At 33.5% G+C, this 27858-nt stretch overlaps 1 protein-coding gene across 3 annotated transcripts in view; it reads left to right on the top strand.

The window, feature by feature from the left end:
* The window catches only part of DAPK1 (death associated protein kinase 1), a 65685-nt gene that overhangs the window by 13004 nt on the left and 24823 nt on the right, over positions 1-27858 (top strand). For all 3 annotated transcript variants that reach the window (XM_081945626.1, XM_081945628.1, XM_081945627.1), the window contains exons 3-16: positions 6337-6558; positions 13029-13167; positions 13768-13897; positions 18229-18277; positions 18375-18401; positions 19790-19942; positions 21183-21228; positions 21764-21853; positions 22388-22480; positions 24823-24942; positions 25319-25417; positions 25703-25801; positions 26307-26405; positions 27271-27468. In XM_081945626.1, coding sequence (XP_081801752.1) covers positions 6337-6558; positions 13029-13167; positions 13768-13897; positions 18229-18277; positions 18375-18401; positions 19790-19942; positions 21183-21228; positions 21764-21853; positions 22388-22480; positions 24823-24942; positions 25319-25417; positions 25703-25801; positions 26307-26405; positions 27271-27468 — 1564 coding nt within the window. The remainder of the gene's footprint in view (positions 1-6336; positions 6559-13028; positions 13168-13767; positions 13898-18228; positions 18278-18374; positions 18402-19789; positions 19943-21182; positions 21229-21763; positions 21854-22387; positions 22481-24822; positions 24943-25318; positions 25418-25702; positions 25802-26306; positions 26406-27270; positions 27469-27858) is intronic.

Raw genomic sequence — 27858 nt, 5'->3', positions numbered from 1 at the left:
GTCATGTGACCACAGTTTATAATGTGTTTTTTCCCAGAAGCTAGTGTTTATTTGTGATTTTGTGGCAAAAATGTTTTGTGGCAATGGATTTGCAATGGTTATGTAGCGAACTGCTTAACGACTGGCATTTCTTGCTAATGTAATTCCAAGCTCAATTACATTTTTAAGTCAAAGTCTATCTGTAATTTTGATTATGAATTCCTATTTGTATTAAAAGCTATATTCCTGTTCCATGAACAGATATATTGTGGAATCTAGAATTTTCTACTTGCTGATCTAAAAAAATGCAGCTAGTCCTTGATCTATAACTACAATTGCAATCAGAATTTCTGTTGCTAAACAATTTGGCAGTTTTTAAGTGAGTCGCACTCAATATTACAAACTTTTTTTATCATGGTTATTAAGTGAACCACTCAAGTTTAGTGAATCACTCAATCACTAAGTGAAGAATGGGCTGGGAAGGGCACAGATAGCAATCACATGACTCCAGGACACTGCAACCATTGTAACCATTGTAAATACATGCTGGTTGCCAAGAGCTGAATTTTGAACACATGACTCTGGTAATGCAGGTTTTTTCAACTTCCCAGGATCACTAAATGAATGATGATGATAGGTCGATGTATATTTTTCTCATTCATTATTTTCACATGCATGCATTTTCAATACAGGTAATCCTTGACTTCTAACTGATCACTTGGTGACTGTACGAAATTATGACATAACCCTCAAAAGCTACTTATGACCCAAAATTACGGCCTGTTGGGACTTGGGGCTGGCCGGAGATAGGCAGGGCAGGGGCACTGTAGCATCTTTGCAGTTTGTTGTAGGGATGAATGATGCGGGGACACTGGAATCACTGTAATTTCAGGACCTGGTCATAAGTAGTTTTTTGGGGGGTCCACCATAGTTTTGAATGATCACAAAACAACCATGGACTACCTGTATTACATTCTCGAATGGTCTAAAACCTCTGGTTTCAAAAGTATAGGCAGGTGTATGTTGCTTTCATTTAGTGCAGTATTAAAGTTCAAAATGCAGAATGTGTTTTTCTGTATGTACATATTTAAACTTACACTGATGTTTGAATAGGAATTATCTTCATTTCATACTTCTGGTCTCAGATTTTTTCTTCTATCTACATCTACTCCATCTAATCTGCTGTTACAGTTTTAGTCAGCTGTGATTCCATTTTTTTAGTTAGTACAGAAAGTCGCATATAATGTTCCTAATTGTTTATCTCAACAACCTCTTACATTTCATCGCAATCTGTATATTAATGCTAGGTACCATAAACAGAGAAATGTAAAAAAAATGTAAAAATACATTGATTAAACCGTGAACCTTGTGTTATACTTAGTCTACTTTAGAAAGAAGTGCTAACAAATTTTGATTCAGTCTCACAATCAGATACATTTATTATCTATTGATTTTTTCCATAATAAGAACACATTGCATATACTATATGAAATATATCTGATTTTAATTTTTAGTCCTGACCAATATGATTGTGAAATCCAGTTCCAGAACATGACAAAGTTAAGCTTGTTTGCACTGAGAAGATATAAAAAGGTTCTATGTACAGTATGTATATACGTATGCATTATTGTTATTCCAGTCAGTCGTGTCTAATTCTCGTAAAGTACCTGGGCAAGTCAGACAAGTTCCTGCAATTTTCTTGGCAAGATTTTTCAGAAATAGTTATCAATTACCTCCTGCCTTGGGCTGAGAGAAAGTGACTGGCCAATGGCCACCCAACTGGTTTTATGCTTATACTGGACTAAAACTCATGGTCTTATGATTTCTAATTTGATGCCTTAACCACTACACTAAGCTGACTCTAAGTTTATAAATTACACCATGTTTACATCATGTGAAGAATAATTAGTACCCAAATATATATTTTATGTGAATATCAAGTATAAAAAAACTCCCACAGTTTTCTCTGTGTCGGTTAAAAATGGAATTCTGTTGCTTCTAGGCCTGACAAAATGTATTCATATATAGTAGATTAAAAAAAAATTGGGGTGAGGGATTGTTATTTTGGCATATGTTATTACCAGAATTCTCTTCTGCCTATGTAGAGGGTCATCTAATTATGACTCAATGGGTATGGAAACAGGTTAGGAAAGAGGGTATTGGAAGAAATAAGTTTAAAGTATTATGACATTTTTATTTTATAGTGTAATTTATGGCATTCTTTCTGGGCAAATATCTAGCAATCCTAAATTTAATTCAGTAGATCCAATGTTCAAGGAATTTGTTCCATTTGCAGGTTTTTATGGGAATATATATTTAGTTTATTGAAGTGTTCATAATAATCTAGTAGCATTAGAAATAGGACATTTGCCATGGAGACTATTATTTATGTGTGTGTTTTATCCAGCTTTTCAGACAAAAACAAAGAGTAGTAAGACTAGAAATAGAGAACTATCCTTGTCCTGAGGCTTCCATATGGAAAAAACAGGACACAAAAAGGAAGAACGGGACAGAAAGAGAGGAAGAAAAAAGCACACCAGATCTTAGTTTTTATAATCAAAGAAATAAATTGAAATAAAGGCCCATTTAATGCAATTTGGGCATGCCTTTTCTAACAAATGCAGATATTGTTTAAACAGAGCTTTCTTCCATTTGAAATATTATATTTGTTTTATGGAAGTAGACATAGTCTTTTCCATTTAATGTCAAAATTATTGCATGACAGTTTATATTATTATTCACATTTGGAAATATTTATGTATAGATTCATTTTGCGTTCCTTTCTCAATGTCTTTATGATTTTAAAACATCAGGCAACTTGACATTTTAAATTTTAACATCTTCACAAAAATTTTTTTTGTATTTTTTAAAATTATTTCCTTAGCAACTTTGAAAGCATTGTCCATTGATTATCATATATGCTTCCTGATATCTTATTGAAAATCTCAATAATATTTTACCTTCAGCAGATTTTTTAGACTCATCACACCTTGTGATAAAAACATATATGCAAATATATGATCAGATATAGTAGCCTACTTTTATGCAAAAGTATACATTGATAAGTGTAGGTGGTTTTTAATTGCTTCTTAATGTATATATTTTATTTAATGACTGAATTTCTATAGCTGGAATAAATGATGGTAGTGTATTATATTCTTCATCCTGGATAGAGAATATTTGTGTAGTGATTGTGAATTGACTGATTTAATGGCACATAACCATTCAGTTAGTACTATATTAAGTTTCTCTGAGTTGTTCCCTGAATAATAGGAAGAAAATAATTATCTCATGGGATTTCTGGAAGCATCTGTGTGAAGTGAGATATGGTACTGGACTCCTAGGTATTGCTTGGCAGAACTGCTCGCATTATTAGTATCATTCTTTGTTATTAAGCTTCCTAGAGATATTCTAAAAGCATGTTATGCTAACTCAGAAAGTTTATTACAAGTTTACACATTCCTTACTATTGGAGTGATATATCACTTATAGAGCTTGTAGTACAGAAGCTGATACTCTGTAAAACAAGTTGGGTAGATTTTTGAATTATACAGATTCAGGAAGTTGAAGGAAGTTTTTTTTTTAAAGGGACAAATAAACTTTTATCTTAAAAGCCATTTTGCTCTGCTTAGAGTAGATTAATAATGTTGCCAAACTCACAAATTTAAGCTACATCATATAGCTGATCATGATTACATTACCACCTCATCCCATAAATGTTTACATTACCAATTGATATGTATTGCAATTACAACATCTGAAGAAATCTTATTTGAAATTATTTACAAATAATTAGTTACAAGATTTTTATAAACAATGTTTAAAGTCTGAATTAAAAGCTGAAATGATGGAAAAGATGTTAAGGGCTGTATCTATTTTCTCTCTGATAAATCAATGTTTTGGTGCGGTCATGATTGTAGCAGCTATTTTGAATTCACACAATTTGTTTTCAAATGTCTAACTGATTTTAGAACAATGCTTGTAAAGGTATCCAATACAGCTTTGCACTGGACAGATGATTTAATTATGTGAGAACTTTAAAAAAATGTATTCCTAAATGTAATTGTATGATCGTCCAGGCAGCTAAAAGGAAAAAAAATAATTTCTTGATCATAGTTGAGAGAAAAAACAATTGTAATATCATTTTCCAATGGATCATTTTTAATCTGATCTCCCATATAGGTGATCCTTCTGGGATTGTACATTCGTAATAGTATGGCTCATATGATCATTGGAAGGCTGCAAGTTTATCACTAGTAATGAGCCACGAAGGGAGTAATCAGTATGTATATTGTATTTTGAGAAAATTGCTGGTCTGTTTTTATTTTCCATCTGCTCAAACACAGAGCTTTTTTAGGCCTACATTTTATAGCAATCTGTTTAGGTGTCCCTAACTGACTAACTTCTCAGTGGTTAGCAGTTGAGTTATCAATAGCATAATTTGCAAACTATGATTTGCAAATCAGTTTTAATTTCTGATATGATCTACTAGTATAACAGCTGTTTTGACTTTGAGGGTAGTATCATGATTAAGAAGATCATATATATCTGATCTTTATGTAAACTCATTATCTTCTTTACATTATTTTTGATTGTATCAATGCTTACTAAATACTACAGCACATTTTGCAGTGATTTTAAAATTCTGTTGTTTATTCCATTAGTGTCAGTTTTGGCCCATGTTTAGTAAAGTGATGCTTTTGAATGCTATGGCACCCCCACACACACAGACACACATGTTATGATATATTTGAGGATATTGGTGATTCTTAGAAGTGAACACTGCAACAGATACCTTATACATTTGTTCCTACTTGAAATCCTGTAACTAGTGCTGAAAGAGTTATAGCTGATAGATACTCTTGTCTTTTTTTTTAATTACAGGGGTTTTATATTTTCAAACAAGCTTTTCCTTGCTCAAGTAGGTATTGAAAAGTTATTTACAAACAAAAACTCATTTAAGAAGTTTTAATTTCATTCATGTTTCCCTGGATATATTGTTTGTGTACTTTCAACTGCATACCTAGTGCCACTTCTAAAAATTCTTCCTGAATCCCCTGACTTTCTAGATAGGTTTTTGAAGCATTTCAGGTTTTATTTATTTAGGCTTTTAATCCCAATTTTCTTGCAAGTTTTCTTTCTTGGTTTTTAAGCTTTCTTTCTCTGGCAACTCCCATGTGAAAAGGCACCGTTTCTTTTCAATCTCACACAACCAGAGAGAACTGCCCTGCACCATATACTGTCATCATATCCAATGAAGGAAGGAAAGAAAGAATAGAGAACTTGCTTGAGCAGATCTGTAAAATTTACATGTTTAAAAAAACAAACCATTGTTTTGTCAGGATTTTATTTTTCTATGAAATGTCAAATATATGGAGACTATAAATGGCCTGTTTAAAGGATATAGATGTTATAATAAAGTAACTTTATGATCATAAAAATTCTTTTTTAAAATTAGTTACAGAGAGAAATGTGGTTTGAGATGGTGGGATTGGAACCAGAGGTGTTGAGGTCAGATTGAACTAATTAGACAGGCAGATAGACACATTTAGCAGATTTATCCTAGTCTCAAAGCTAGGTTAAAAAAATGGCTGCAAGTCCATTAATTTGAAAAGGTGGGAGGAAAGGCTGAAGATTTAACCTTAGGGCTGGCCTATATAAAGAATGTTCATTACAAAGATTTACTGCATGTGACTTTATTCTTGTATGCAGCAAAGCGTCTTATTTAATCATGTCAAGTCTGAAGTTTCTGTTGTTTGCTAGTTATGGAACGCAAGATTGGATTTCTGGATAATATAGATAACTGTACGTTGCTATGCCTGTGTGAAGCCTGATAGCAAAAGTCAAAGTGGGGTGACTTTTCTTTTAATCTTTTTGTACTACAATTTTTGATGATGAGATAGTAAGTTGAAAAAGAAATAAATATAATAGATGTTCTAATACAAATATACATTTAATTAAATTTAAATTCATTTGAAGACTTTCCAAAAAAGAGGCATATTTTTCTGTTCGCATATTTTTATTTCGGTACAGCTGTAGTGTTTTCTCTTATCCCCCGCATTGCAGTTAAATATTGGCTATATTTAAAATGTGGATGTGTTGGCAGAAAGTTTTAGCTTAAAAGGACCAAGATAAATGGGAAAAAATGTGTAGCTTTGCTCCATTATTGATTGATGTGATTTATATTTCACCTTTCTGTATTCCTGCGCAGGAATTACAAAGGCAGCTAAACCAATGATTGGAGTCAACACAAGACAATATCCTGTACTTTTGTGTAACAGTTCTTATTTCCATCAAGATATTGTTATAACTTAAAAAGCACCATCTTTCTTTTCTTCTTCTTCTTCTTCTTTTTAGTGGCCAGTTTGCAATAGTAAGAAAATGCCGTGAGAAGACCACTGGGGCACAATATGCTGCAAAATTCATTAAAAAACGAAGAACAAAATCCAGTCGTCGAGGAGTGGGTCGCGAAGACATTGAACGAGAAGTAAACATATTAAAAGAAATCCAACATCCCAATGTGATTACACTCCATGATGTCTATGAAAGTAAAATGGATGTAATTCTTATATTGGAACTGTAAGTAACATTTAACATTGTTTGAAATGTCCATTTTGGAAGTGAAGCTTTTGTATCAGTTTTGAAAATGAGGATGATCCCCCCTCCTTCCTCCTTCTCACCCCCAATAATTATCTTTGCATTGGGAGGGTCATGCTCATAAGAATAGAATAAACAGTTGAAAATAAAGGCATTTTTATTCAGCAACGTTGGAAGCAATATTCCTTTCCTTAAATTGCCATCTTTTAAAATGTGGCAAATCATTTGCAGGCTGTAAGTTATTTTTGTGCTTTCTTTTTCTCAGCACAGGCAACTTGAGCTACAGCCACAGCCTGTTTTATTTCCCTTCCAGCTTGAGTCTTCAAAGTCCCTTCTTCCACTCTAACTTTTCCTCTTCCTTGGTGTCAACTGCTTCTCCTTCACCCCCATTGTAATTCCTTCTGCAAGAGCAAAAGGTCAAGTTAGCTAGAATGCTGTTCTTGGTCGAACAGCCTGAAAGCAACAGACTCAGTGACATATTTTTCATTTTCACAAACACGAGACCAGTTTTTTTCCACAGTATTCCCTTGTGCTTTTTATTCATTCGCTGAACTATAAAAGCTATCTGAGCAAAACACAAGAGCCAGATATTCTTAAGGTCTGAATGGTATAAGGAAGCAACTTGTTCATTTCTGACATATACATTGGAAATGTTCCTCATCAGTTTTCTTTTTCAAAATTTGCTGGAAACCTAAACCTGTAATTCTCAGAACTATAACAGTTCTGTTATCATATGATGCAACAGTATGAGACTGGGGGATCAGGTTAACCATACTTAGCAGTAGGTGGTGTTCTAATAAACAAAAAACAATTCTATTAAAGAATATCAATTGATAGAGTAGGCTTATACAAATCTTCCAGTGAAGCATTGCTCATAAATGAAGCACCCTGCTGGATCTGTTCCTTGAAATTGCCACAGCCACTTGAAGCTTGCTATGTTGGCTTTGAAGAATTGCCAAGCTTTAGAACACTTAATCAAATGATCTATACAGTTCTAGAGTAGAATATAAAACTTTTAAAACATTTGTTCCCACTAATGCATGTTCTTGTAATTATTGACTAATTCTCAGCAGTTATGAACAAGCTAGAAAATGTCATATTACTTTTTAAACAAGGAACAAATGAATTAACATTACACACACAAAAATTCAGTGCATTTAAGCATATAGTCAGAATATTCACACCTTTAGGGGGCATATAATCAGAAATAAGAAGATTTTATAAGAGACTGTTTGTCAGAAGTTTAACTTGACTGCCAGATTTTTAATATTGATGTTTTAAATATATTTATGTATTATGCTGTTTTATTATTATTGCTTTAATTGCTGATTGGGAGCCACCCAGAGTTTTATATGGGTGGATATATAAATGTTTTAAATAAAAAAATAATTTTGGAAAATTTATGTTGACAATGGAGTTTTTTATTTTTTTAGATGCTTCTAAGATTAAGTTGTTTCTGTATTAGTTGTTAGCTATTATAAATCTTGGCTACTCCTTTAACTTGAGAAGATTTGTCTGAAGTTGAAAGAGCATTCTCCACTTAGGATAGATATTTAGAAAGGACTTTCCATATTGCTAATCCAGGCAGGAGTTTTGCTTTTAGTTTAGTTTAGAATATTTCTCATTATCTTTTTAAGTTTGAATCCTTTATGATTTATCATGTTTTCTTCTTGGAAGATAAGTAGGATGGAGGAAAGAAGGAAGCAAGCAAGCCATTTTCCCATAAGGAAACTCAATTGGGAATCTGGCAGGAAATCAGAAGTCATTCTCATTCCCAATGCTGACTCCTAGTCATGTTGTTTCTCTGTTTAGATAAAAAATACTTTTGAAACGATGACCCAGTGGGGAACGAGTTGTCTACTTTAAAATAGAAAAATGAAATCATAGCTATTTCTAAACAAAGGATAGCAATTCAAGATGGTTTTATAGTAGATATGAAAAGCAAGCTCTTCATATCCAGGCTTAAAGCAACATTATGATATTTTTTGTGGGATTTTAAATCTTTCCCTCCATTAGACTCCAGTGATAGAAGGTATTATGCCAGTCTGAGAGCTTTCTTGGTTAGGAATTAATCCTCTTTTTCTTGTGCGGAGAATCAGTTTACACCTCCAAGCAACACTTTCAGATTGTTCTCTAGAGTCCATTTAAATGGTGAACATGTAGTTGATAAAGCACATGTCTTTTACAAATGATGAATTGTCATCTATAATGTTGTTACATCCAACAGATAGAAGATACCTATATCATGATTTAATACTTTACGAAGCAAGAAAAGGCTTTTATCATTTATCAAGCAAGAAAAAGTCTAGCAAATTTAAATCTTTCTATGAATAAATTATACAATGAGCTGATTTGTTAATATGAAAACCTATCATGTTAATCTAATCTGTTAATATTGCTGATTTTTCTGTCTACTTTCAGTGAAAGTCCTTTTAATTTTGTTAAACCCACTGGGATTAAAAATCTCCATGGGCAATTCTTTAGATAGTGCCTTAATTATTTAATTGGTTCATTAATAAAGGCATATAAGTATGTTGGTGCTAATTCATCAAGAGAGATAATGCTGTTTTTCTAAGCTAATCTGTTTCATATTAAATGCTTAAGACCTATAATTATATCTTGTGGGATATAGTTTGTAATCCCAAAGCTTGGGTAACAGTTTGCTTGCAAAAAAAAAAGAAAAAGAATTATTTTCTAGTATAGTGTAATCCACTTTTCTTCCCAAAGAAAGAAAGAAACATATTCTTGTTTGCTTTAACTTCTTTTATTTAATTGCCTTTATTTATGTGAGATCTTTAATTTAAAAATAAAAAAACCTATTGGAATTGCATGTAAACTTGCTATGGGCCTTCTGTGTTTCATTTATATAGAAAACTTATTTAGTACTTTGAATCATTGCAATAAAATAAAAACATTTACCATATTTTTTGGTCTATAAGATGCACTTCCCTCCCCCCAAAAGTGGGTGGAAATGTCTTATAGAGTGAATGCTGCCAAAGCTCGGCCCACTCACCAGCCCGCATCCTTCGGCCTCTGCCTCCCAGCAATTTACCTCCTTGCAGCAAACAGCCTGATCAGCTTCAGCACAGCCTGATTTAGCACAAACAGCTGATTGGTGGTTGGATCGGTCTCCTGGAATACCGCCAATCAGCTGTTCCAGGCTGCAGGGATCACTGCCACCCATCGTTGCTGCCTACCTGCATCCCATTTTCGGCCCTTTCCAGGCGGTGGAAATCATTGCCGCTGAACAGGCAGAAAATGGGACACACGGAAGCCGAAAATGGGGCGCGTGGAGATGGTGATGGGAGCGGCGGTGATGGGCACCAATGGCGGCATTGGGTGGTGGTAATCCCTGCACCCTGGAACAGCTGTACAACAGTATTCTGGAGGCCGCTCCAACTGCCAATCAGCTGCTCATGCTAAATCAGGCTGTGCTCAAACTGACTAGGCTGTTTGCTATTTGCTGTAAGCAGGCAAATTGCTGGGAGGCAGAGGCAGATTTTTTTTTCTTGTTTTCTTCCCCAAAACCTAGTTGCCTTTTATGGTCCCGAAGATCTTATAATGAGGAAAATATGGTAAATTGTTTTCTTAAAAAAGCTTTTTGGATATAATACATTGTAAACCATAAGAACTTGCTAACTGCATGTGTTTCGCTCTGGATGTCTTAATCATAACACTACTTTCCCTATTATTCACCTTTTAATAATCAGTGTAAATAATTTCTTTTAAATACCATCTGTTTGTTAAAATGCATTTTCTTTTTTCAGATTACATGTATTGGGCAAAACATTTATATTGATAAAATGTTAGAAATCTGAAGCCATTAATGGTTTCAAAACTTGTATTGAATGGATTTTTGCTTTGATGTGTAGTTAATCACTATCAATACAGTGATAGTGTATTTATTTTTCATTTATAGTAAAAGAAAAGTACTTACATTTTCAATGGAGTTAGAGTAAGACAACCAAGGTGCTATAATGTAAAATAGCTCCTCCTTTTATGTTTTCAATAACATTTTACTATTATTGGTGGTGGTGGGGTGGTAATATATCTATAGTATAGCATCCAAAGCCTCAGGATGTTGTGTCTCTCCTGCTGTGGCCTATCACTGGATGATATTTTGTTTTTGTGTAAAATTTCTATTTATGTCTATAAGACTCTATTTCAAATATTGGCAGAATAAACAATATAAACTAATAATAAACTGAAGGAAAAGTCTTGTGCGAAAAAGAGCTGGTCACATTTTTTTTTGAGAAATAATAAGCATAGAATATGGATATACATGTGGTTTGAGACAGTGGTGGGTTTCAATTTATTTTACTACCAGTTTGCATGAGCTCGCGCTCGCGTGACGGTAGAGCCTCCTGCCGCCACCACTACTGGTTTGCCAGATCTGGGGCGAACCAACAGAAACGTACCTCTGGGTTGAGATACTTGCTTATGTTTTCATATTCGAGTCTTAACAATTCATATCAATTGTTACTGGAAAAATATGGTTGTTTATACACACTATGAAGTATTAATTATGAAGGCCATAATGCATATTGAATTTGGATTACCAATACCATATTCTTTGTATCAGCAATCGTTTGGATTTTTGTGTCACAAGATAAGAGATGGTATCTATATAATGTGAATGCTTCTTAGCTAAGAAAACCTTCCCAGAAGCTGAAGTCAGAAGCATCTGATTACACCTTTTAAAAACAGGATGATATCTATAAGATGATTGTCCCTGTAAAGGTTTAGACTAGATTTAGTGGCTAAAATCAGTAGAAATGGGAATTTGGCCTTTGTCATACATACATGTTTATTTCCAGATTGAATTACATGATGTTTCTGCTTTTGGAAACTGAACATTCCAATTGTTCAGCATGAAACAGCCAGATTGTTAACTGATCACAGAGAACATACTGTGCCTATTTTATGTTAGTCTGACCAATCTACAGTTATTTTCCAGGCATAATTCAAAATACTGATATTCATCTTTAAAACCCAAGTGTTCTGGAACTACTGCACATGCCTATTTCCATATAAGCTTCCTCATTTATTAAGAACATATAATAACATTCTGGCCAGTGCTTCAACATTCATATGCTAAACCAGCTACACAGATCTACCACCCATGGGAGCATACAACAAAAGCTGAGTCAACAAAATGTGTTCTTTTATTTAAGAGAGAGACTCGTCATCAAAATATATAAGAATTGGCATTAATTAATTATAATGTATTATTATTATATACTATTAATTTAGTATAATTTTAATATCTTAATATTAAATATTAGTAGAGTTGATATTTTAATAAAATCAGAGGTTGTTTGCCTATTGCATTTCTGCCTGTTGTTCATATTGTGGTCTTTAGCATGACATCCATTCAGGACTCTGTCGGTTTAGGATGGTGGTTGTAAGAAGAGAGACCTTATGCAGTATTTCGTTGCTAACTTGAGAACAACTGATAGAATGGAGAAGTATTGATCAGAGAAATGTGTTAAAAAGTAGATCTTTTTCATACTGGCTAAGACTCAACACTATCAGAAGATGATTGATAAAATAGGAATAGTTGTGTTTTGACTTCTGGTTTTTTTAAAAAGTGAAAACCAAAATATTTAATAGTTTTATCAATATCAGTGGTGGGTTCCTACTGGTTCGGACAGGTTCGCCTGAACTGGTAGTAGATTGGCAGCTTGGATCACTGGAACCAGCAGTGACCCAGGCCTGCCACGCCTGTAACTGGTTTCCTGGGCAGCGCCATAGGCAACGCCATCTTGTTTTTCAGTTCTGTCCATGCCCAGAACAATTTTAATTGCACTGTGAATGCCCATGCAGCACGCACATGAGCAAACCAGCACCTGATCAATATGTATGTTCCATTCAAAGACTATCCAATAATATATATAACATATGAAAGTGTGTTGTAATATTGAAAGAATCATTTAATTTCTATGACTTATAACACATTTGAATACAAAGGAAAGTAGATTTTACATCATAATTGGAGAGATTTTACATCATAATTGGAGAATAACCATATTTTTCCTCCCACTCTATTTTTTAAACTAATGTTTTATTTTTAAGATATGACATTGCTGTTTCACTTTTGCAAAGATTTGCCAGTTCTGCTTTGTTTAAAAGTGATTTTGAACATGTTTTGGTAAATTAAATTTAAAACATGATTACTAAAATAAAGTAGCATAAAAATACTTAAAACATTAAACCAAGAGAATATTTTTGAGGTGGAGAAGTTTTTTAAAGGCCAAAAATCTTTATAAATCTTTATTAATGCTTGGCAACTTTAATTAAACATTTTAATAGTTTTCAAAATCTATTCATAATCTTTTAAAGCTTTTAAGAGTACATATTTTTCTTCATAAAGTGTGTGGAATCCTTCACATTTGGTTTTTTTAAAAAATGAAGAGTGTTCAAGTCATAATTCAAGCTCCTATTTTTTACAGCGTTGCAGGAGGGGAACTCTTTGATTTTTTAGCTGAAAAGGAATCTTTGACTGAAGAGGAGGCCACAGAATTTCTCAAGCAAATTCTTAATGGTGTTAAGTATCTGCACTCTCTGCAAATTGCACATTTTGATCTTAAGGTACATTGAACAAGCAGCTTTTTCAAACCTTGGAAATGCTACATAAAATGCCCCCTACAATTTGGGTATCCAGAATAAATGCTAATGTAAAGTTTTGTTCGGGAAAACAAAAGATATTTTAAAGGTTCTTTATATGCCAAGACTATAATAGATTGTAATGGAATATTAGAATAAAGTAGGATATAATAGATTACTGATTACATTTATGGAGCCATATCTTTTTGGATATTCTATACACAGTATACATTTGGAAACTCTTATATGTATGTCTGCATATAGTTGTATATTGGGATTTGTCCAACTTCATTTTATTAGAGATAAAAAAATCCAGGGGGAAGGGCATCCTCAGGTATGATCAAGATGGGATAAATGATGAAATGCTTAGTTACCACTAATGTATGTACAATTTTACAATGTCTACTGAAGAGATAAAAGTTGCATCACAACGGTGCAATACTACTATTGTCATTTTGATGAAAGCCTAAATCCTGCAGACACCTCATGGCTACACTTACCCATAAGAACTTATCATTTAAAAAAAAAATTAAGTATGACTATGATTTGAAATTGCTCACATACAATCAATATTTTTCCTTGAAGCCTGAAAACATAATGCTGCTGGATAGAAATGTACCAAAACCACACATCAAGATCATTGACTTTGGCTTAGCACACAAAATAGATTTCAGCAATGAATTTAAGAATATTTTTGGGACACCTGAATTTGTTGGTAAGTATTACATTTCATTACTTTGCTACTATTAAAATTTGTTTTAAGCAGACATATTCTTGATAGTCCACATTTTTTGATTAATTTAATCCTGTTTTTGTCCTTTGCTTTATGTACTGAGATTAAAGATGGGTGATTGGAGACAGAGTTCAACTTCTTTTCAGTGCATGTAGCAGTATAGGTATATAGGTAATTTCTTGTAGACATTGTACCCCATATATATTTTTGCAGTCTCAATTTTATACAACTGTGTTAGCCTTTCTTACTGTACGGATATCTACATTTAAAAGGGAAAAATGCCAAAGAAGGACCAACTCCATTAATTTATAAAAATCATCTTTTCATTTAAAAATCCTTTTTGGCTATTAGATATATTACTTACACTCTGATTCCCAAAATCTCCTTGGACACTTATTCTAACTATCTGCCCTTTATGACTGAGGAAGATAATAGAATTAATGTTATCAAACTTCATTTCTTGAGGAAAAGCAATGAAGAGAGCTGTAAATATCCTATCCACAATAGCTATTTTACCACTGTACGACACAGAATGCTAGATTGTGGGGGCCCTTCTTAACATTTCCGATTAGAAATTCAGTTTCTTAGTTTTTAGTATTAGATATGATACTGCCTTGAAGATTGTAGTGTAGCACTATAAGAATTATGCTATAGTTCCCATAAAGTCTCATAAATAATTCCTTGCTGTTCAACATCACCACAGTATACTGTATATAGTATATTTCCTGAGATACGTCATCAGGGAATTCGGAGTTTAATTTTAATTATGAATGGATTATACTCCATTGTGTTTCTTCTTTACATTTATTCTTATAATCTGTATCTGGAATAAGTAACAGATTTGGGTAAGAGTAATTCCATTCAAATAAAACTCCTGTTGATTAATGATTTATCAGTTTTGGGAAATGGTATTCCTTCTGTTTTGGATGGATTTAATCAGGTGCTGGACTTTCAACTGAAACAAATAGCATGCAGCATATTTTGCAAGCTTTTTACTGATGTACCAGTTGCATTCCTTTTCAGAGAAACATAACATGGCTAGTTACCCACTCTCTATAATAACGCCCACACTAGATTACTATAATATAGCCCTTGGGGGCACCTCTTGAAGATCATGTAAAATATTCTGGCTCCCTCCAGGTATTTTGATATTAGAGTCCACAGAATTCGTAGATATCATGGGCTATGTTTCATCACATCTGGATTGAATAAGGCTGATCAAGAAACTATTTTAGAAGATGCTAGTTTAATTATTGAATATGAATTCCCTACATATATTTATGATGGTAATAAAATAGTCTACCTATTACAAGTTTACACATGGAATTAAGTAAAGAAATTGCTTTGATATGCGTGGCCTAGGAATTTAGAAACCAGCTGTTCAACAACTAAACCTAATATTGAGGACCTTGTACTATATTCCACAACTTCTGATGTCAGAAGTGAGAAAATAACTGGCATCTTCTTTGTAGATTTGTTATTCTGTGTTTCATCTTGCTCAAGAACCAGGAAAAGCATGTCCTGTTCTAAAAAGCTGCAGTATGATATGTAGGTCTGTCCATGACTACAATGCCAGTTTGCTCTGCTTTTTCCATTGTAGAATCGAGTATTATTTGGAGTTGAGACTGGCTTTTTTGTTAATTTAATAGGGAGTTTAAAACATATTTACTCAGTTTAGATTTTTGTTCATGATTCAGGATGACATAAATTTAATTTATGTTTCAGGATGACATAAATTTAATTTTACATATTGTCAATTATCAAGAACCATACAATGGATGTGGCAATATATTTAAATAAATAAGACAAATAAGATTAGCTATTATGGTAGGAGCTTTTTTTTATATTAAGGATGAAAGCTTTGGGGGTGCTATTGCTAGAGATTTTTTGAGAGTGTTATTATTTAATTTTGGTATCAAATTATTCACTAATAATTTGTAAGAAAGGGATTAATATGTGACTGAGGATAAATCCTGTTAACTATATTTCATTTTAATTATATGAATGAATAAATAAAATTTAATTTTGGGTGTTGCCCCAAGTATTGTCTTATGGAGTGCTATGCCTATTGTGTATTTAAAAGTGTCAGTTGTGAAAAGATGTTTGTCTTGTTTTGCCTGTTTGTTTTTTCTCTCTAGTTGTTCAATAGGTTTGAAACTTTTTTAATGGAATTGGGTATGTTTCATCCACTGTGAGGAAATTCTGGGATATAAATCTCTACTAAAATTATCATTTGAATGATTTAAATATGACTCATTTGAAAAAGGACTATAGACTGACAGCAGAAACGTTTATGATATTGAGGAGGAAAATATAGCTGAGTAAAAAAAATATGATATATATCTATTATACATTGAAGGAAGGAAAAATGAAAAAAGAAATAAAGTGTTGATACCTTTTTTAAAAAAACTGAAAATAATTATCAACTTAAAATTAGAAAATATAAGAATTGAAGTAAGGTGAAATTAAAGAGAATTAGATAAAATGTCTGGATGTTTAAGTACAAATATAAATTAGTGTGAAGGAAAAACACAAGGAAGTGGAGGCAATATGCAATCTTAAGTTATAATCCACTGACAATAAGCCAGTAAATGTATCAAACCTGTCATAAATATTTCTAAAATAATCTGATTTTTTAAATAAGATGAAATCATAGTGCAGTACATTCTTATAGAACAATACCTAGAAGCAGAAAGAAACAATGCATAAATAGATTTTGAGAAAGGTTGACAGATTTTTGTACTTTTTGTACCGCATAAGCAAAAAAAGAAAGAAAGTGCCACCTAAATAGAAACCGGCAAAGAAGATTGCAAGATGCTGTTACCTACCAAGAGCCTGCAGGTAGCAGCAGTCAGCCTGGCCTGGCCTGACCTGCAGGAGGCTTACATTTTCCTCGTGGGCTGAGGACCTGGCTGAGGCCTCCAGAGTTGCCTTCACTCTCTGAGACACTCAAATCTCACTTAATATGCACAATCCCTTAATGACCAAACTAGGAGAGCTTTTCTTAATGACCAAGATTCCAGTCCTAATTGTCACTCGATAAGAACTACCTGTAGTTTTTCTATATGTTTTAATAAGAAGAAACAATAGTTATTACACACAAGAAATTAAAATAATAAACTTACATATAATTACATGCACACACAATATAAGCAAAATAGTACTGCCTAACAAGCATATAGGACAGCGATGGCAAACCTTTTTTGGCTCGCGTGCCACAAGTGGGGGGAGCGCAGGGGGGTCGTGTGCGGGCGTGTCACACCCATAATGCAACATGTGACACCCCCCAGTGCGCATGCGTGCACAACACGCGACCCACCCCCCTTTTTACATGCTTTTTTTGCCCTCCCCAGGCTCCAGAAGCTTTATAGGAGCCTGGGGAGGGCGAAAAGAGCCTCCCCCCCCGGAGGCCCTCCGGAGGCTTCCCTGAAGCCTTCGGAACGCTTAAAACCACCCTCTGAGCAACCCGGAAGTCACTTCCGGTTTGCTCGGAGGGTGGTTCTAAGTGCTCCAAAGGCATCAGGGAAGCCTCCGGACGGTCCCTGAAGCCTCTGGGTGGGCGGGGGGTGTCTTTTCGCCCTCCCCAGGCTCCTATAAAGCCTCTGGAGCCTGGGGAAGGCGAAAAATAGCTTTTAAAAAGGTGAACTCAGCTGGCCAGTGCGCGCTGGCCAGCTGACAGGGCAGTGCCTCGCGTGCCCTGACAAATGGCTCCGCGTGCCACTTGTGGCACGCGTGCCATAGGTTCGCCATCACTGATATAGGAGAATATTTACTGTATATTTCAATATATACTATGTATTGCCATATGATTGTTAAGAATTGCCTATACGCAGTTTGTAAGATTCAGTCCTGCTGAATTCGGTTAGGTTTCCTCTGTAAGCATGTATTTATAAAATTGGAGCCTTAATGGATGCCCAAATAGACCTAAAGTGGATCTAGCTTGACTACCTCCCACCTAATCAATAAAAAATTGACATTTGAGAGTAAATGTACAGATTTATGGAAAATTTCAATTGAATAGTTGTTAAAGTTTCAATCAGGATATATTGAACAAATGCTTACTGCAAACACAGATTTTTACTGGTCTAAACTAATGTTTCTTAAAATTGGTATAAATTGTTCCAGCTGTCCAATGCATTTTTTCTCTCTTTCTAGAAAGTGGAAATTAGATTCTATGTAATGTTTATAGCTAATAGAATGTATTTGTTAATATTTCAGCTGCCATACAGAACAAATATTAATATCAAACTCTGCTCTATTATGTGTGTGCGGGTTTTTTTTTTTAAAAAACTAATAAATACTTTATTTCTTAGCTCCTGAAATAGTAAACTATGAACCACTTGGTCTTGAGGCAGATATGTGGTAAGTTCTCAATTTTTTCTGGCATTTGTTGGTAATTTTTATAGGAGGCTTTTAGCACTGAAAAATACCTTTTTCCTTTTCCCATATTTCTTTGCAGGAGCATTGGTGTAATAACTTACATTCTGTAAGTATTGACATCCTAATGTGTTGGTTTTTTTTGTAATGACCTCAATATTATTCAGTCCTGTAACTGGTAATCTCATCTGTTTACAACCATAGAAATCTTATGAAATTAGCTTGAAATACTTGCAGAAATACTTATATGAAAACATACTTCAGAATATAGTGAATAGAAAGAGTAAACTGTATTAAGCATTATTTTGATATTTGGGGATTTAACTTAGTATGTCTTAAATGTAGTTTTCCATCTCCATGAAGTGAGAAACCTGAATATTGTTAGATTCTAGTCCAGCCAACACAGAAAAACAGTCAGAGCTTTAGGGTATTATCTGAAGGGCCATGGATTTTCCATTTCTAAATTATGATTTTTAAAACAGATATAAATTACTTTAAGTGCCTCCACTTGCTGGTTAATGATTAAAGAAACCTATTTGGAAATAGTTAAAAATCCTGCTGCTCAGTTCTGATTGTGGTAGTAAAAGTAAAAGTCTATTTTGAATGAAGCAAGTAATGAATCCACAATTTTAGGTGCCTCCAAAATGAGAATTTTTATCAAGCATCCTTTCTCATTGTAAATTTGATGAAAGAGATAAACGGGAGGAAACAGCTTGTTGAAGCAGCAAAGGACGACAGCGTGGTTAAGACTAAAAAACAGTGGTTCAACAGGAGACTTGATTTGCTTCTTTTAAATAAGCTTGTGTTTTTTTAAAAGCAACATACAGAAGAAATCTGTATATTTTGAAAAGCAAGATCAATTTGGGGAGAATCTGTTTATCACTTTTGGCCTGAGTACATGCATTGAACACTAGTGAAACTAGAACAGAAAAAAACAAGCTGTGATTTTCTCATAAAGTGAAGTGAAAGTGAAGGGGGTGGAAATGTTTAAAGTAATGTTAATCAACTTGAATTGAAATTATTACAGGGCACACAAATTTATTTGACAAGTGGAGATAAAAATATTATTTTACAGATTTAAGGGGTTATTTGTATTTTAATTAGTAATTTCATTAGTAAAATTATTATTTATTTGATATGGTCTACCCCATTGTGTGGATGTCTATGCTCACGGCATAGCCATGTTAAATGTGTGCCTCTGTTTCTTTATTTATTCCAAATACTCTAAAATATTTGACTCATAATTTACATTGGCCTGAACATTGGGGATTGATGTATTTTTAATTTTAAAATATTTTTTTATTTCAACATATTTATTTGGCCCCCCACCTCACTCTCAGTGACTTAAGTCACTAAAAATGATAAAAACCCAATATAAAAACAATAATAATTTATTGACATTTATATTTCCTCTGCTCCAAATAGATTCTAGAACTGAAATGTTTCTGTTCAAGTCAGGCAGCATCATATTTACTGTGTCAAAATTAATTTTTGCAGATTAAGTGGCGCTTCGCCATTTCTTGGAGAGACAAAACAAGAAACACTAGCCAATGTGTCTGCAGTGAATTATGACTTTGAGGAAGAATTCTTTAATAATACCAGTGCTCTAGCTAAAGATTTTATAAGGCGACTTCTAATAAAGGACCCAAAGTGAGTTTTTTTTCATTGATTATTTGTGATGGGTATGATCTTTTTTTTTTAATGCTTTAGATCAGCGGTTCTCAACCTGAGGGTCGGGACCCCTTTAGGGGGGTCGAACGACCCTTTCACAGGGGTTGCCTAAGACATATTTTCGATGGTCTGAGGAACCGAGACACCAATGTGATGGTTGGGGTCACCACAACATGAGGAACTGTATTAAAGGGTCGCGGCATTGGGAAGGTTGAGAACCACTGCTTTAGATTATACTTCTCAGCCAAACTGAATATAGCAGCAGCATCATTAGGGCCACTTGAGGAACATCATGAGAACACCCAGTTATGGGAGGTGGAAGTTATGGGTATAATACAGGTAATCCTCAAGTTACAACCACAATTGAGGCCAAAATTTCTGCTACTAAGCAAGAGAGTTGCTAAATGTGTTATGTCCCAGTTTACAACCTTTTAGACACAGTTGTTAAGTGAACCACTGCAGTTGTTAAATAAATCATATGATTGTTAAAGAAATCTGGCTTCCCCCCCATTGACTTTGCTTGTCAGAAACCAGCTGGGAAAGTCACAAATGATGATCACATAACCCAAATACATGCCAGTTGCCAAGCATCCAAATTTTGATAATGTGACCATGGGGATGCTGCAACAGTTGTAAGTGTGATAACCAGTTTAAGTCACTTTTTTCAGTATCATCGTATCTTCGAATAGTCATTAAACAAATGGTTGTAAGACTACCTGTACACAATTTCATCAATTTATCAACTGGTATATACTGACCTTCTAACTGCATTGCATACTTCCAGCATTATAACCCAAGTGTCTTCTGCCACGATTTAGTTGGAAATATTTGTGTTTCTAAACATAAGCTTTATTTCTTTTGAAATAAAGAAATAAAGTTTTTTGCGATTTCATTGTCCTGGACTTCATTAAATTAACACTTTGAAAAAAATTGCACTGAGACACTAATGATGATTTGTTTTTACTTATCACATTCTAGTATTAAATAGTCAAGTTTTAATAAGGTTTCATGAATGCACCAGGATCAGTATGATGTTGCTAGAGCTAATATGATGTAGTGGGTTCGTAGGTTACTAAGCTGAAAATGGTAGAGTGGGATTAGAAGATAACTTTTACCTTCTGCTCAATGGGAATACAGTTGCAAAGTTATAAGTAGGTGAGGAAAATAGACCAAGAGAGTTGTATTGGCTTACTTAATTAACTTGTTTCTCATTTAAAAGGAAGAGAATGACTATTCAAGACAGCTTGAAACATCCATGGATCAAGGTCAGTATATAATACCTAAAATTAAATTGTTTGATTATGTTTGCCTGTTTTATTGCTCTTATTTGTTTGTTTGTTTGTTTGTTTGTTTGTTTTTGCTTTTTGAGGCATACAAGTATAAGCATTTTCTTGTTTCCTCTAAGGTACTGACCGAATTATTTTCTTCCTATCTAGTGTATTTTTAATAGGTTATTCTAACCCTTGAACCAAATCAATTTTCCCTGTATTATCAAAGAGTAAATAGAGATGTAGTAAAAATAGAAGATGATCCATAGGAATTATATGTCAGAGAAAGGCATTTATACTGTACAATGCTTACTGAACACCTGCATAAAACAACTGCTTATGTATATTCTGTAGTTGACAGGCAATAAATTCTGCCCTGATTCTTCTCCTTGGACCAAGATTATAATATTTTGTGGTGCCATTACCTTCTAAATTAACATAGGAATTTGAGAACCTGGACTATAACTGTAACATTTGACAACCTTTACCACGACATTAGCATTTCAAAGTGTTATTTTAATTTTTTTCACAGCCAAAAGATACTCTGCAAGCCCTGAGTAGAAAAGCCTCTGCAGTAAATATGGAGAAATTCAAAAAGTTTGCTGCACGAAGAAAATGGAAAGTAAGGTTAATAATTATTTACATTAATGCAATTTAGCTTCATCTAAGATACACAAGAGCATGTGTTATATTGTAACAAAAATATTAAAAGACTGATCAGCAATTAAATTTAATATAAATATTCAATTTTCTGTCTCTTGCTTTTAATTAGTAATAGTGCAAGATCATCTGTTCATTAATCTAAGCAATATAGGTTTCTAAACATATGCAGCATTTCCACTATAGCTCGAAAGAAAAAGGAATAACAATGTTGTAAGAATGAGATATGCATAAAATTTTCAAAAGCAATAACACAAAAAATGTAATTACTATGAGAATTGAGATGAGATTGAAATATCTATCTCTTGATAACAATCATGATTTTTGACACTTGAGAACTTGTTCTTAGCTTCTTCTCATTAAAATTTTGAATTGCCAACAAACTACAAATCAGTGTTTAGTAACCTACATTTTAATATATCCTATTCCTATGATAGATCTCATGTGACATAAATTTCCTCAGAAATAAATCTTTGCTTCTTTTTTTTAATAAAAGCAATCAGTGCGTCTAATATCATTATGCCAAAGATTATCAAGATCATTTTTGTCCAGAAGTAACATGAGTGTGGCCAGAAGTGATGATACTCTGGTAAGTAGACATCTGCAATTTGATAATTTCCTTTGGAAATTTTGGATGTAGTATAAAATGATGTATGCAAATCAGGATTCAATTTTATTTAACTATATTGATAAATTGAATTTCAGGTTTCATAGGGATTACTAGTAATAAATTAATGATATGTCTATCAAGCAGCCATCCCCAAATTGGGGATGTATGCAATACAGCTACCACAAACATAATTGGCCAAGTGGCTGGGAATCTTGGGAGTTGGTCTGAACCTTAAAAGTATCTTAATGAACAAAGCTAATATAGCTGAGCTTCCATCTCAGGTTACCAATCTTTATTTTATGCACGGTTTGTACATAAGAATTTATATCTTTAATATACTAAAGTGAGCAGCTCTCAAATTAAAAGTAGCCCTCGACTTACAGTTACAATTGAGCCTAAAATTTTCATTGCTAAGTAAGACAATTGTTAAGTGAGTTTTGCCTCATTTTACAATCTTTCTTGCCACAGTTATTAAGTAAATCATTGCAATTATTAAATTAGTAATGTGGTTGTCAAGTGACTTTGCTTGTAAGAAAGTCACAAAAAGTGATCACATGACCCAAGGACACTGCAACCATCAGAAATACATGCCAGTTGCCAAGTGTGCGAATTTTGATCATATGACCATAAGATTCTTGCAATTGTCTTAAGTGTGAAAAACAGTCCTAAAAATGGTACAATTTTCAGTGCCATTGTAATTTAATGAACAGTCACAGAAAGAATGGTTGTAAGTCAAAGATTACCTATATCTTTTTCTTGGTTAAATTAAATGCTTATCATTACTACACTGGGCCAAGTTCTGATAATTTGTATGAAGTTTTAGTGAAATGAGCCGGACATACTACCATTTAAAATTCTAGCTTCTTAAATGAATAAGAATTTAAAGAATTCAAAGTGAAGTTATAACAATATACCATAGAACAGTGGTCCCCAACCTTTCTCGCTTGGTGGTCCAGGGGGAGAGGGGATAGTTCCTTGTGAGTGGTAGGTAACTTTGTGCACAAGCGCAAGACGGTCACTTGCATAAGGGCAGCTTCACGCGTGAGATCAAGCAGCTGCCGCTCACGTGAGGGGAGCTTCATGCACCAATGCAAGACAGCCACCACTCGCGTGATGGGAGCCTCACCATGCACTCGCACACTCCCTGTGCCTGTGTGTCCTGGTTCCAAACAGGCTGCGGATATTAGGGACCCCTGCCATAGAAAATTAAAACCAGGAAGCAGTTGTTTCAAGCCTAATAGAAGGTCTACTAAATAACTTAAAACTAAATTAGAATTTCTCTTTACATAAAATTTACATTCTGAAAAAAATGTAACAGTTATGTCAATTCAGCTCTTTGTAGCCCTTAGTAATTAGGATGGTTTGAGAATATGTAATTCAGTTCAGGTACAATTTACAGCAGCGTATATTGCCTTTGTTTATATTGACCTCATGAGACTTCTATTCAAATGTATAAATCTATAAGATATATATTTAATACAATTTGGATACCTTTATTTTCTTTATGTATTTTCTTAAATAGTTGATACATGTACTGAACAAATTTGTTCTTGAAAAAGAAAAGTATAAGAAATTTTGCAGGGTGATTCTTTTTTATTTCTGTCCATCTGCTGATTTTCTAATTATTTTAAATGGGATTTCTGCTTGCTGGGGGTACTTTTTAAAGCCAATTCAGTTACTAAACCAACTATTTCAGAAGATGAATTTTAATCTTGACGTCTTGTGACATAAAATATAAATAAACATAAGACTACTTTTGCAGGACTGCAACATTTAAATTATGTAATTTTTACTTCTGCAAAACCTTTGCTGCTCACTCCTACCACATGTTGAAATGTTTTATAAAACAAGACAGATACTTAATACAAAATACAGAAAAGGAGTAAAAATACTGAGCCAAAGAAATGAAAGACATGAGATTAAAAAAAAAAGAATATAAGTAAACCTGTTTGGCCTCAAGCCTTTTCATTATATTTCTTCATGCATTGCCTCTTTATGCTTGCAAAATGGACACTTGAAGAAAGTAAAAATCTCCTTAGATTAGAACAAAGTTGCTACATGTTAGATGTTTGAACTGACACTGAAGAATTCCTTGGATAGAGCCATTTGAAAATGCATGCTTCTAATGCATATAGTGTAGCAGCATAATTCCCATTAAGAATACTGTTGTAATCCTGTCAACACTGCAATATATTGCTATGGCCCTTATTTTGCTTTGTTTGCTCTCTATAAGGGTACTTATCCCTCAAATTAATTATCTTTTTTTTTCCTATTCCCCCTTCCATTTACAACTCTATGCTTCATTTTGCTTAATTTATGAGGACGAGGAAGATTCATTTGTAATGAAGGCCATCATTCACGCTATCAATGATGACAATGTTCCTGGCCTTCAGCATCTTTTGGGGTCTTTGACCAATTATGATGTCAATCAACCAAACAAGGTATGTTGTTGTTATTGTCTGTTTAGTTGCTCAGTGTTCAAAAATGTGTGGAGGAAAATATTTATTTATTTATTTTATATGATAACATGTTTTATAATATATTGGAGAAAATGTGCATTATTTTCTAGTATGCTGTTAATGTATTTAACACCAAGCATACATCACTGCATTGATTCATCTGTGATCATATCTTTGTTACTTATGTTTTCTCCCCATATTTAATAGAAATGAACCAAGCAGCATGAAAACATCTCCAAAATATATAAGAAATGCATAATATAAGTTCAAAACTGAGCACTATTAAGTCTATAGAATTACGTTCTAATTGTACTGTTATGAAATCCTTATAGAATTCCACATTGTTGTTTTTCCCTAGCATGGAACACCTCCATTTCTGATTGCTTCTGGATGTGGGAATATTCAGATGCTACAGTTATTTCTAAAGCGAGGTGCCCGCGTTGATGTCCAAGATAAGGTGGGAAACTAATTGGTCATTGCTAATAAAATAAAACATGTGACATATTGATAGTTTAGTGTAGAAGGATAGAGATTAAATATCTGTGTTTTATAAGTGTTCATTGTAGATTATGAACATTGTTTTAGTTAATTCAGGTTCAAATTACGATCTTGCAAGATCTTCCTTTTCAATTCATGAGCTGTATCTATCTGACATAAAACTATAATTCTGAGGATGTATGAAACAATTTTCTCAAATTAGTGTATGGTTTTGTTGATTATTACCATAAAATATTTTGGACAGGCAGGATCCAATTCAATATACTGGGCGTCTCGGCATGGTCACATAGAAACTCTGAAATTTCTCCATACAAATAAATGTCCTTTGGATGTTAGAGACAAGGTAAGTACAAAAGTCTTATTGTTTTTCAATAAAAAAAGACATACTCTAATTTTTAATAAGCTACATTTTTGCTAGGTGGGCACATTTAAAATTTAACAGCAAGTAATGGAAAATATAATTTATTTATAGAACATTAGCTATGGAAGTAGGACGAGAAGAATTTTTTTTTTTTGAAAAAGGGTTTCACTCATCTGTTGAGAAGAACTGTTTTAAGTATGTTCTTTACTACTCCCACATATCTAGTTTTTTTTATGTGCCGGTAGATGTAGTGGAATTCATGAGGTATATTTCCATATTACACTTAACCATAAAATACAACTATATTTTGTTAAGCATGTTGTGCAGTCATAACCTACATTTTTACAGTGAATTATGCAAATGAAGAAAAGTAAATTAGTGGAGTTAATCATTATAAATTGTATTAGGTAAATGCAGTCATAATGTAGGTATTTTCTACAGTCTGGTGTAAGAAATAATATTTGTGCGTGGTTGTCTTCTAATACAGTCTGGAGAAACTGCACTCCATGTGGCTTCTCGATATGGTCATGTTGATGTAGTTCAATACCTCTGTAGCATTGGATCTAATCCTAATTTTCAAGATAAAGTGAGTAATGAAGATTTATTTATGCTGATTTTTTTGAAGTGCAAGTAGCTTCTGAAATGCAAATATAAGTTGTAAAGTGCTTTCTTATTTAAAATTGTTAATAAACTCAGAAATATGAAAAGCTTGTCTTTGTAATAAGTCAGAATTTTGGTCTTCTACTACACTTTTTTCTTTATAATATCGCTATCTAGGCTTGAAAAGAATCTCAACTTCAAAAGCTCTCTACATCATTCCACACTCTATATTAATAATCTAAAACACCTAAGAAAGTCAATCTTATAATATTACTTGTGAAGAAATAAGAACCTGATATAAACTTGAGATATTGTAGAGAACCAGCCAACCTTGGCACCAATTCCTTAATTTATAATTGTCTAGTTCAGTCACTTGAATTGATTAATACTATGATTTCATATCTAAGTTGTTGTCTGTAAATGTTGAAAAGTATTGCATGTAAATGGCTTTCCAATATCTTCTTAAAATTTCCAGTAATGGAACAGCCACAACTTCTGAAGGCAAGCCATTCCACTGATTAACTATTCTCACTGTCAGAAAATTTCTCCTTGTTCTAGGTTAGATCTGTGCTTGATAGGTTTCCATCTGTTATTTCCTATCCTGAGTTCAGTGCTTTGAAGAATAGGTTGATTGCCTCTTTTTTTGTGACAGCCCCTTAAATATTGGAAGACTGCTATCATATCCTATATTTATAGGATAGCTCATGAAACATGAATAAATAATGACACGGAATGTACCCAGGTGACTTATTAATTGAGCCAAATTTAAAATGGTGTTTTAAATAGTGGTAAAGCAAAAAGGATGTGGGATATAACTTTATTAATGTAAGTCCTTCAAAATTACTTTATAGGAAGAAGAAACTCCTTTGCACTGTGCTGCTTGGCATGGCTATTTTCTTGTTACCAAAGCACTTTGTAAGGCAGGCTGTAATGTGAACATTAAAAATAAAGAAGGGGAAACTCCACTTTTGACAGCTTCAGCTAGAGGTTACCATGATATTGTGGAATGCTTGGCAGAGCATGGCGCTGACCTTGATGCAACTGACAAGGTTAGTTTATGGTTCAATGAGAAACATTTAACAAGCTTTTAAATAATACAAAGCGGTATGTGTTGTATTCTTCAATACCTCTTTGGATATAGCAGTCACTATTTATTATTAAATAAAGGTATTCTTTGAAAACTAAATGCACTCATAAGCACTCCTGTTGTAAATGCAGTTATTTTTATGAATCTCAGCACTGTGTAGTGATTAACTCTGCTAACTCATTTTAGTTATTTTTTGACTTTACGGTTGACTCATATTTCAATCTCCTTTATTGTTCAGTACGCTTCCCTTTTTTTTCTCACTTACTTTCAGATTTCCTTTTCAGTCTGAATGATCCCCTTTTGCTACTACATACTTGGTATAGTTTTCGAAAGGATTATTCCAAACTAAGTA

The sequence above is a fragment of the Natrix helvetica genome (genome assembly GCF_964273705.1).
Source record: "Natrix helvetica genome assembly, chromosome: 2".
NCBI classification, from domain to species: Eukaryota; Metazoa; Chordata; class Lepidosauria; order Squamata; family Natricidae; genus Natrix; species Natrix helvetica.
The sequence above is the reverse complement of the archived record's forward strand: the minus strand, read 5'-3'. Positions and strand labels throughout refer to the sequence as shown.